Raw genomic sequence first — 12199 nt, forward strand, 5'->3', positions numbered from 1 at the left:
AAAACTCATTGAGAAGGCTGTCTACAATAGGTGCCTTCACTTCCTTTCCTCTCACTCCTTTTTAACTTGCTGCCATCTGGCTTCTGACCTTATCATTCAACTGAAACTGCTCTCTCCGAAGGTACTGACAATCTCTTAACTATCAAATCTAATGATCTTTTCTCAGTCCTCATCCTTCTTGTCTTCTCTGCAGCCTTTGACAGTGTCAGTCACTTCCCTTTCTCCTTGATACCATCTCATGTCTAGGTTTTTTGTACACCATTCTCTCCTGGTTCCTCTATTTATTTGGCCACTTTTCCTCTGTTTCCTTTGGTGGATCTTCGTCCGGGTCATGCCATGGGACTCTGTCCTAGGCCCTTTTTTGTTTTGCCTGTTATGCTATTTCACTTGGTGATTTTGCCAGTTGAATTCAATTATCATCTCTGTGCTGATGATTCCCAAATCTTCTTATCCAGCCCTAACCTTTACGCTGACCTCCACTTTGACAACTCCAACTGCCTACTAGACCTCTCATACTGGATGTCCTGTAGACATCTTAAACTCAGCACGTCCAAAACTGAACTCATTATCTTTCCCCAAAAACTCTACTTCCTTTCAGTTTCCCTGTTACTGTTGAAGGTACTACTCTCCTCCTAGTCCATCAGGCTTACAACCTAGGTATCTTTCTTAACTCCTCATCTCATCCCACCATATTCAATCTGTTGCCAAGGCCTGTTAATTTCACCTTTGCAGCATCTCTTGAATATGCCCCTTTTGCTTCTCTGATACTGCCACCACCCTGATGCAAGCCCTCATCCCCTCATGCCTGGACTATTGCAGTAGCCTGCTGTTTTGGTCTTCTGCCACAAATCCCTTCCCTCCAGGCTATCCTCCACTGAGATATCAAAGTGATCTTCCTAAAGCACGGGCCAGACTACATCATTGCCCAGCTCAATAACTTTAGTGGCCCCTTATCACTTCTAAGATCAAATATAAAATCTTCTCTTTCACATTCAAAGCCCTTCATAATCTCTTGCTTTCTTCCTTTCCAGTCTTCTTATACCTTACTCTCCTCCAAGTACTCTGTGATCCAGTGACACTGGCATCTTTACTGTTCCTCGGACAATACACTTCATCTCTTGAGTCTGGGTATTTTTGTGGGTCGTTCCTCATGCCTGGAATGCTTTCCTTTCTTATTTTCTGCCTTCCTGGCTTCCTAAATTATCACCTTCTATAGGATGCGTCTTCCCTGTGCTGATTATTTCTTACTTATCCTGTAAATAGCTTGTTTGTACATAGTTGTTTGCATGTTGTCTCCTCTATTAGACTGTGAAGTCCTTGAGAGCAGGGACTGCTTTTTGCCTTTCTTTGTATCCCCAGTACTTAGCACAGTGCCTGGCACATAATAGAATGCTTAATGTTTATTGACTGAATCAAAAAATCACAAGTCCTTGACTTGTGATGTAGGTCGTGAGTAGTAGAATAATTAATCTCCTGAGGTTGTGACATGTATTTGAATTTGCACTGTTTGAATTTATAATTATGTAAAATATGGTAATTGGTTCCAGCCCAATGGAAATATGCAGTGCAAGTTCAAATAACGTGACCACTTCAGGGGATTCATTATTTGCATTAATATGAACCTAGCTCTATTGATGGAAAGACCCAAAGCCTAGTTTAAGTCTCTCCTTTCACCATGGAGAAACTAGGTGCAACAACTAAAGGGTTTTGCCTAAAATCACTCGGGTAAGTCTCTTATCACTCAATTCAGTGTTTCTTCCATTACTCCAAACTTAGGTGTCCCCCACTATCAATTCTCTACATCCTTCCCTTTAGCTCTCCATTTTGTGCAATTAAAAGAGTTCTTGAGACGTGATGCTCCAAAACTCCCCTGTTTCTTCCTTAGTAACCTTTTTATTCTCTCCGATTTCCTTCTGCAGGTTCCAACTATGGGAGCCCTCGCCCAGCTCATGCCAACATGAATGCCAATGCCGCAGCAGGGCTTGCCCCTGAGCACATCCCCACCCCAGGAGCAGCCCTCTCATGGCAGGCGGCCATTGATGCCGCCCGGCAAGCCAAGCTGATGGGCAGTGCTGGCAACGCTACCATCTCCACCGCCAGCTCCACTCAGAGGAAACGGCAGCAATATGGGAAGCAGAAGAAGCAAGGGAGCACAACGGCCACTCGCCCACCCCGTGCATTGCTGTGCTTGACCCTGAAAAACCCCATCCGGAGAGCATGCATAAGCATTGTTGAATGGAAATATCCTTTTGGGCGTGGTCTGGGCAGTATGTTTGTGCTCTTTTCCTGCTAGCAGTGTTTACTTTGGGGAAGCAGTGGGGCAAGGAGCATGGCTCTGGAGTCAGAGGACCTGGGATCTAATTCTGCCTCCAGTGTCTGCCATCTCTGTGAGCTTGGGCAAGGCGCTTAACTTCCTTGGGCCTCAGTTTCCTAATCTGTAAAAACAGAGGGGGGAGCTAGATATTTATTATTGAATGATCTGTCACTCCTGATAGCACTAGCCCTTAGAAAACAGAAACCTAAGCAGAATCTATAGACAATGTCTAACTTTCAGAGATAGGAAATAATAATAACTTTTAGGGCATCTATATAACATTTTATAGATTATAAAACATTTTCTTCCTATTTACTATGGCATAGTGTAGGAAAAAGAGTACTGGATTTGGGGTCAGAGGACTTGGGGTAAAATCCTATTTTTACTACAAATTTATTTACTACAAATAAACATATTTGTATTTACTATTTACTACAAATGTAAATTTGTACTTTTTTTTTTTTTTTACTATTTACTATTTACTACAAATGTAACCTTGGTCATAAGCTTTCTGGGCCTCAGTTTCCTCACCTATAAAATCAGAGTATTGGACCAGATGGCCTTCGAAGACCCTCTCCCAGTCTCAATCCTAGGAACTCTGTGAAGTAGATAATACGTGTAGGTACTATTTCCATTTTATAGGTGAGAAAATAGGCTGAAAAGGTAGCTTGAACAAGGTGACAGAAGTGGTCAGCCCCCATGTCAGTACTTGAGCCCAGATCTTTGACTTCCAGCCTGTTCTTCCTTCCATTATACTGTGCTGTAAAGTGAATTATTCTCCATGACCCCCTCCTTCCCCCAAATGAGTTGGTTGTCTATCTTCTCTTTGACTGGGTCTTCCCTTGCTTCCCTTCTTCCCCTTCCTTTCACTCTTAACAGATCTGGGGGTGGTTTCATGACCCAGTCTTTCTGGTGTTAGAGAGAATATCAACCTAGAAAAAGAAGACATTGGCCATTGTCACCTCTTAGTGCAGGGGCCTAGGGCTCTGGTATGAGTAACCCATCAATCCCTGTTGTGCTGCTTAATAGGACGCTAAGAAGTAGGTACTTGCAGGCAGTTAGAGGCTGGGGAGTGGTGCCCTCTATGGCATTATAAGTCATTGATATAGAGGATGAAGTGAAAGATTGTCTTCATTCAGGCACTCTTCTCAGTAATAACAATAGCTAGGATTTATATCGCTCTTTAAGATTTGCAAAATATTTTGCAGATATGATCTCATTTTTTTCTTCACAGCAACACTAGGAGACAGGTGCTATTATCACCCCATTTTATAGCCTCTGCCCAGAAGTGTGCTGGAGCCAGCTTGTACCAGCTCACGTGAACCAATTATTAAATTTTCAGTGTGGACATTTATGCCTTGGAAATTAGCAGCTGCTACAAATCAGGTCTTGATTTATTATTTTATTGCTTGTCTAGAAAGTGATGAAGAAAATGTTAATAATGCAGATGAAAAGTGTGTCCTGGTTTTTGGAGAGCTGGTTGTTAAACATTTACCAGCATACCCCTGCTTCTAATAGTATTTCTTGAAAGCTCTTCATCATATACTCTAAGCCCAGAGCTCTCCTTCTAAGGAAGTTCACATTGGCAGAAAAAGTTATGGAAAGAACATACTATATTTGGGCTCAGAGGACTTAGGCAAAATCCTGTTTCTACTACATGCTAGTTGTGTGACCATAGGGAGGCTTCTTCCTATTTCTGGGTCTTAGTTCTCCCATTTGTAAAATCAGAGGGTTAGATTACAAGAACTTTGAGGTCCCTTTCAGTTCTAAATACTAAGAATGGTTTCTGAGGAGGAGAAGAATGCTGGGATAGAGAGAAATCCATCATATGCTTAAGAGACTATCCTATCAAGAATCACTAGTGTGCGATAAAATGAACAAAGTACAAGCTTTAGAAATATGAGGGAATAGCAAAAGAGAGTACTCTCCTAGAAAGAAATAAGTAAATCAGATGGAGAATTGAGTTATAGTCAAGGGTGTAGAATGAATAGCAGTAGTTATATGACTTAAAATTTGCCTGAATGCTATCAAAGTAGCAGAAGCCAGTGGTAGGGGCTTGGGCAAAATCTCTTGCCTATACCAGTAACCCATATGAATCTCATTCTCTAATTGCGGGCATAGGTCAACCTATTAGACTTCTCAGTAACACAGTAATACGTCCTGTCAGGAATGGGAGGGTTGAGGAGAAGGACAAAACGATCCACCAGAGTCAGGGTCCACCTGGCTGGTAGGAGAAACATTCAATCCATAACAAATATTAAGCACAAACAGATGAGCTCCTACTAGTAGTGGCTCTTGGTGATGTTCCCAGAATGTTTAGGAAGGGTAGATGGATAGGTAAGAAAACAGTTAGGTAGGTAGACCAGTTGTTCTTGCCAGGAAGAGGGCTCAAAAGCTGTCATTAAGTAGAGAGAGTAGGTTAAAAATGATCATCTACTCACTAGGTGAAGATAACCCTGAGATGGTATAACTAGCCTACATCTATTAATCTTTCTGCCTTGATTGATTTCATTGATATGATATAGTATTTGACACCAGCCCTGCTTGCGTAGGATGGTGAGTGGTAGGTAAGGGTTCAAATGGAGGTTGGACTGATAATGGTTGGTCTGGTGATCTAACTACCACACACTTTTGTAGAGACAGTGGGGTGACATTTGACAAATAGATGGGCACACTATCTAAGATAGCTAGGTTGCTGGCTCTGTTCCCTATTTTTCATGTGACCTTTGGTAATTCAGTCCACTTCTCTATATCTCATAGGAAGAACTGAATTGACTTGATCAGCTATCTAAATTCTCTCCCACAGCTAAGTGCTGTGAGTCTATGGACCACTGCAAAGATAAGAAATGCAGGATCAAGGGGTGTCATTTAAACCAATCTGGAGCTGGGCGGAATTTTATTAGCTTTAGCAGTTTGAACAAATTGGCCTAGAAAGAAAGAAACCCAACCCCAAAGGAAGCTCTAATTGCCCTTGCTTAGCAATTTGGATGGACAGCATGGTGGTGGAAACATCACTAGAAGAAATTGGAGTTGGGAAGATTTGGATTCTAATCTTGTCTGTGCCACATACGTGATCTGGGGCAAGTCACGTAATCTTTCTGTATCCCATTTGCTGTACTTGTGGCTGACATTTAAATAGTTTGGTAAGGTTTGTTGGCAAAGCACTTCACATGTATTATCTTAGTTGATCATCACAGTAACCCTGTGAGGTAGTTACTACAGATATTATTATCCTCATTTTATAGTTGGTGAAACTGAAGCTCAGAAAAATTAAGTGATTTATCCAAGATCACATAGCTAATACATGTTAAGGGTCAGAGGCAGGATTTGAACTCAGGTCCATCTTGACCTCTGGATTCAGCATTGTTTTCACTGCACCATGCTGAAGGGGGTTAGATGTTGAGGTCTCTAAGACCCCTTCCAGTTTTAGCATTCTATGACTTGATGAGAGAAAATCAATCCTTCTCTTTCTCTCTCCCTTTGTCTCTTTCTCTCTCTCCCTCCCTGCCTCCTTTCCCATGTCCTCCCCTGCACTCAAGCTGCTCTAACTCCAAGCCCGATTTACCAAGTCACTAATGAGCAGGTGTAACCCTCTGAGGGGCAAAAGGTGATCTGAGAGGAATAGGAGAGATGACTGAAGCTGATGCTGCTTTTAAAAAGCAGCCCCAATCCCATGTTCAGAAAAGTGAAAAAAAAAAACCTTTTTAGAAATTTATGTTTACTCTGGCACGCGACTGGCCTTCACTGCTTTTGACATATTAGGAAGAATTTTGGCAGAGACCCACCAGAAGCACTTAAAAAGGCATATGTTTCTTTTCAGGATACAAGGGGCCTGGAATGTATTCTTTAAACAAAATTCTTATGAATCTTTAATTTAAAAAAAGTGTATGTTTGTGTTGTGTGTATTCTCTTTGGAAGTAATTTCCTTAACTCCCTTCCTCAGACCATTTGAAATCATTATTTTATTGACTATTTTTGCCAATTGTGTGGCCTTAGCGATCTATATTCCCTTTCCAGAAGATGATTCCAATGCCACCAATTCTAACCTGGTAAGTCTGTCTATGCTTTTCTTTTCTTACGCAGAGCCTGGAGGTGATCTCCAATACTATGGAGAGAACATTGCAAATACAGGAGAAGTAAGATGTGTCTTTGGCATGTACAAAAGCTCTGTGGAGTTCAGATCCACAGTTCTGTTTTGCTCCTTATTCAAATTAGCACCTGTCTGATCACAGCTCATTTTAGGAAAGAATATTCCAATTAGATGTTAGTGAACTCTGAGTATGATGTGTTTTAAGCAGCAGATTTCTATGAGTGTCCTGAAATGTGCTTTGTAAGTGAAAAGCGCAGGTGTTTGCAGGAGAAATCTTTTATTTGTGTCTTATTTGTGTCATTCTCTGTTAAAGGGGTTTGGGCCTCTCAGGTGGTCTTTGGTGTCATTGCTTAGTGAGTAATTGCCGGGAAGGTTCTTTGGAAGTTTGCTGATGGACGTTCAGTTTGCACATTGAAGTTTAGGTAGAAAGAATTCCTTTTCTTGGGAAAGGCATCCTTCCCTTAGAGTTTCTGAGGGAGCCAAGGCTCACAATTTGGGGTTAGAACTCTCCGTGGAAAAATAAGAGAGTGTGTTTACTTTTGGCTTGCTGTGAAGTCATAACAAAGGACTCTCCTCATTCTGGGCATGTTATGGAACAAAGCTTTAGAGTGGGTTCTGAAAATCTGCTGTGTCTCTTCCATAGGCCCAGAGGGGGAAAAATCATCTGCCTTGCCCAACCCCCCTAAGCCTCAGAATGCAGATAACTGTTGTTTTAAAAGAGATGTGGGGGGGAGAAGTGTTTTGTCAGCAAAACTATCTCCTTTCCCTGATGTTCTCAGCACCTTACTCTAATCAGTGAGATAGGACATTCCAATGAAATTGTTAAAAAATGACAAGCAGGAAAGCTTCAGAATGGTCCTTCACATTGCTGCCAAGTACAGATGCTATCACTGCTCTGGCCATTTATTACTCCTTTCTTTTTTCTTCCTCTTTAAAAAAAAACAACATTGTGACATTTCCTGTTGTCACTGAAGTGAGCAAATTTGATACCTATTTAAACCATTTCCACACTTTGGCAAATTAGTTACTGATCCATGTGGGAAAAAGTATTTGGTGTCTTCTGGGGTTGCTGCTTTTGCCTTTTGGGGGCTTGAGGTAGGGATGGATGTCCCAGGAAGAGGTTCCAAAGCCGACTTTGTGAATGCTTGAATGTAGAGTGCTGACGAAGCCAGAATACAGATGAATAGCATTAGCCACAGTTCACGCTATCTTCCTGAGGTGTGACTTCATCCCTTAACAGGCAAGACATCTTTTCCATGTCAAAATAAATACAAGGAAGAGTTATCTCACAAATGGTATCTGAAGAGAGCATTATAGAAACTCTTACTGGTTATCTCTTTTTGGTTTATCTCTTATTTGTTATCTTTCTTTCTTTCCATGGAGGGGAAAAAAAATTCCCGTCAGATTCTTGCAACTTCTGTCACTTAATTTATAATTTCCTTTTTTAAGTACCCTGATTACAAATGACACTGATTTTCTTTATCCCCTTCCTCCTGAAAAATTTGGTTTGAGCGAAGGCTGTTTTGAAGTAGAGAGGCCTGGGGCTTCTAATCTTAGTTAGGCCCATGGGAACTGTCAGCTAATTGGCCATCAGAAGGCGGGAGGAGGTGATCAGAGGAGGACTGACATTGTCTTCTAGGGAGTGAGAGAAGAACAAGGGAGATGGTTGTGAAAAGGGAGAAGGAAGGGAGAGATATTTTCTTAGTTTTCTTAGACTCCTGTATGGATTCCAAGCATAAATAATGTTAGGGTCCAGGATGACAGACTCTTGCTTTTGGGTGAATTGTATCAACTGATTTTAAGCAGGGATAAGATAATCTCTACAGTAGGCCACTCAGCAGCAGGGCTTTCCAGCCATGTGCTTGACTGCTCCTTTAAAAACTAGGGTGAGATAACACAAGGGGACAAGAATCGGAGGGACTGAATAGGGATTCAGTTTCCCATTTACTGTAAGTGATATACCTGTAGATGTTAGGCGGGTTTGAGGGTGAGAGTTGGAAGAAAAGCAGTGCATTTGGGGAAAGAGACTGGTTGCCATGGCAACTCCTGTAGCCCCGGATTTCCCCACCAAAGCTCACCTTCTTCAAACCAGTCATTACCTGTGATGTGACACATGACTCCCCTCCTTTAAGTAGTGTTCTAGGAAGAAAACAACAGCTATTTTTCCAATAACTCACATGACTCTAAGGTAAGGGTTCCATCACATCTCTGAGATCATTTGTGCAAAGGACTTTCTTCCTCATGGCACCGTTTGCTGTCCAGAACCCTTTTGATTCCTTAGATTATATTGCTCCTTTACTAAGACTTTATGCTAATATTTAGATTATAAGGCCTCTGAACTGGAGATCTGTGGAGATCCTGGGGGTGGCTGAGGTTGTGTGGGAAAGATGGAAATAGAGTTGAGCTTCAACAACTCAGCCAGCTTCTGCCTATGTGAGTTGAGAGTTCACTATGGCCATGGCACGGGGGAATAATAGAGGATAAGGACCAGTTTCTTAACATCAATCTAAACAATCTAAAGAAGGAATACAAGGTAGACTAATATATACAGTAGCAATAATGGACAAGGAACTAGATAAGTATACCTTTATGCTTACAGGTAATCACCTAGTCAGAGGGGTTTAAAAATTGCCTGATTTTATAACCTGCAAGCTGAAAGTAGATTTAGGAAAATTTTTGAAGGAAAGTTGTCAGTGAGTTTGAAAGGATGTCAAAGAAAGAGAACTCCCAATCATATTCCCTTCCACTGGAGGGGATTGGAATTGTGTAGGTTTGGTGTGTTTCTTTAGAAGCCTGGATACAGGGCAAAGCCACTGGTACCTGTGTAATTGTGCCACTGTTTTTTAAATCCAATCATTCTCAAGCATCTCTTCTAGAGTAGCATGGAACAATCACTAGAGCTTAAGAATAGTCCAGAAGTAGGTGCAGAAAGAAAATTTTCTATCTTCTGTACTTTAGGGGAGTGTATTTCTTTTAAGGGGATATCACTGCATGTTTGTGGTGTCTCTTTTCTCATTGTGTACAAAGTGTACAATAAAATCTTTTTTTATTAATTTATTTTGATTTATCAATAATCACTTCCATAAGCTTTTGAGTTTTAAATTTTTCTTCCCCTCCCTTCCCCCTTCCCTACCCAAGACAGCACGCAATCTGATACAGGCTATACATATACATTCCCATTAAACGTATTTTCACATTAGTGATGTTGTTAGGAAGAATTAGAACCAATAGGAGGGACCACCAGAAAGAGGAAATGAAACAAAATAGAAGGAAAAAAAATAGCAAATAGTATGCTTCCATCTGCATTCAAACTCCATAGTTCTTTCCCTGGATGTGGACAGCATTTTCCATCATGAGACCTTTGGGGATGTCCTAGATCCTTGCATTGCTGAGAAGGGCCAAGTCCATCAAAGTTAGCCATTGCACAACGTGGCTGTTACTGTGTACAACATTCTGGTTCTGCTCACTTCACTCAGCATCAGTCCATACAAGTCTTTCCAGGTTTTTCTGAAGTCTGCCTGCTCATCATTTCTTATAGCACAATAGTATTCCATCATATAATCTTTATTTTTTAAGAAAATTCAGCACCTGGCATATAGTAGATGCTTAATAAGTGCTTGTTGATTGATTAGGAAATAAATACATAAATGTTGAAGTCTTGATTAAAACTTTCTAGGACCCCCTTCCCCTAATCCAGAGTTCTTTCAAAAATTATTTTAATACATATACTTGTATAATAACATTTTGTGTGTGTGTGTGTGTGTGTGTGTGTGTATGTGTGTGTATGTGTAGAACATGTAGAGGTTTTATTCTTTAGAACTTTGTTCTGGAAAGCAGAAGGAAAATATATTTTTAAAAAATGGAAAGGTGGCCCACCTAGACGACTCATACTTCTTATAACACCTACTCCAATGAATCTTTGCTTCTCCCCACAATCTACATGTATCTACCAACAGTATGTCTTTAGTTCAGAAACAAGGATGAGACATTTCTCAGTGCTATGCAGACCTCACCCACTCAGTTGGCTTCAAGAATAATATTTCTTTAGTAAATCAAACATGCACACTTACACTTAGAGTCAGAAAAAAATTTTTTCACATGAATTTGCAAATTCACATCCCTTCTCACAAATTCACATCTGTATATGAGCTTCCTCTTGCGAATTTTTTTTCTTGGTTCACACCCACTCTCACAAAAATCCTTTCTTTCTCTTCCAGACAATCCCCATTGTTTTCTCAAGCAGCTTACTCCTTTAACTTTCAATCCAAGAGATTAAAAAAAATTTCTTAATAGACTTTTTTTCTTCTAAACCTTTTGCTCAAATAGGCCTTTTACCTTTGCATCCAAGACAATTATCCAACTTGTGTTTTCCAAATATTCAGGCTTATTTTTACCACCAGGTTTGCTTAGCAGCGAGCTTTCATGAAATCATAAATATAAAAATAAAATATAGTTTATTATTGCTATATTATATGTTTCATCTGAATGTACCATCAACACTCTACAAAAAATATTACGTAACTTATGTTTGATCTAGAATTGGACAAACCTAAGAAATTCTGAACTGATCTACTATAGAGATATAGGAACAGTTATTTCCTTAAGTATTCTTCCTCCTTGCCAGATAAATCTCATATTAGATTGGCTGGAATGGATGAGGTATTGAGTGTCCAAAACCCTGATAATTCAAAATCAGGAAGAATGATTTGTCTGCACTACTCATTAAAACATTTAATACTTCTGCTGACTACCTCCTACCCAACAGCAGGTGTTATTCAGTAGATATATTATAACAGGTTGTATAAGATCTATTGATTATATAACCTCTGCTAGCAAGGGAGAATTGTGCAACCTGCATTATATTCCCAGCCTTCGTCAAACTAATGAAGCCCACACAGATTTGGCTTGAGTTTAATTATGAAGAAAGTATATTTGGCATATGACCTCATGCAAAGAACAACATTGTGTACTTTTTTGAGCAAAAGCCACGTTGAGAAAGGGGAGAAAACTAGGCCAGAAAAGTCTTTTGGGCTGGGCTTTCCTGTACTACTATAGGAGTGAGCATAGGGGGTAAATCAGGGGCTGGGGGAGGCTGCTTCACTAGCGAGATGGGATTTGGACTAGGTCTTGAAGGCAGGGCAAAACTTAGGAATATTTCTAAGTCTCTTAACTTAAAACTCTTCACTTATTCCTGTCTAGACCAGGATCAATGGCATACTGCCTAATGTCTGGAGTAACTTCAAATGGGAGTGCCTGGTGGGGGAAGAAATTGGGGTGTGTGGGGTCAGAAGCCTACACTTCTCTGATTATTCAGGTTCAGGGGAAAATGTGCCTATGTACAATCTCATCCTCTTGTTTAGAGTTGGAAGGAACCTTACGTCTTCTTTAGTTCCACCACCTTATTTCACGAATGAGGGGACCGAGGCCCAGAGGGGAATGAGAGTAATATGCAATCTGATGTATTTGGGTATAGAAGAGATTGCAGTCTCAGTGTTTTGATGAAGGTAGGAGCTTAGAAGTTCTTATATGAGGTAGGGGTGGTCATATATGTGTAGGGGCAACAGGTAGATGAGGGGAAATGGGAGAAGTTAAGGGACTTGTCCAGGTTCATACATCTAAGAAGAATATGAAGCTAGGTTTGAACTCAGGTCTTCATGATACTAGGTCCTGTGCTTTCTTCTTCTCATTAGCTGCCTCTACTCTAGGAAAGAGGGTTTCAAGGATTCTCTTCTCAGTCTCTTCCTTTTCCACTTCTCCTCTGTGCCTCTCTTGTTTCACCCTTCCCAGATCAGAAC

At 40.6% G+C, this 12199-nt stretch overlaps 1 protein-coding gene across 1 annotated transcript in view; it reads left to right on the forward strand.

Annotated features, from left to right (window-relative positions):
- Nucleotides 1–1927: 1927 nt before the first annotated feature.
- Nucleotides 1928–12199, forward strand: part of CACNA1C (calcium voltage-gated channel subunit alpha1 C) — a 752540-nt gene continuing 742268 nt past the window's right edge. The window contains exons 1-2 of the mRNA XM_027857289.1: nt 1928–2243; nt 6260–6363. Of these exons, the coding sequence (XP_027713090.1) occupies nt 1958–2243; nt 6260–6363 (390 nt within the window). The 5' untranslated portion in view covers nt 1928–1957. The remainder of the gene's footprint in view (nt 2244–6259; nt 6364–12199) is intronic.

Source organism: Vombatus ursinus, unplaced genomic scaffold, assembly GCF_900497805.2.
Source record: "Vombatus ursinus unplaced genomic scaffold, bare-nosed wombat genome assembly UNPS02012082.1, whole genome shotgun sequence".
Lineage (NCBI taxonomy): Eukaryota > Metazoa > Chordata > Mammalia > Diprotodontia > Vombatidae > Vombatus > Vombatus ursinus.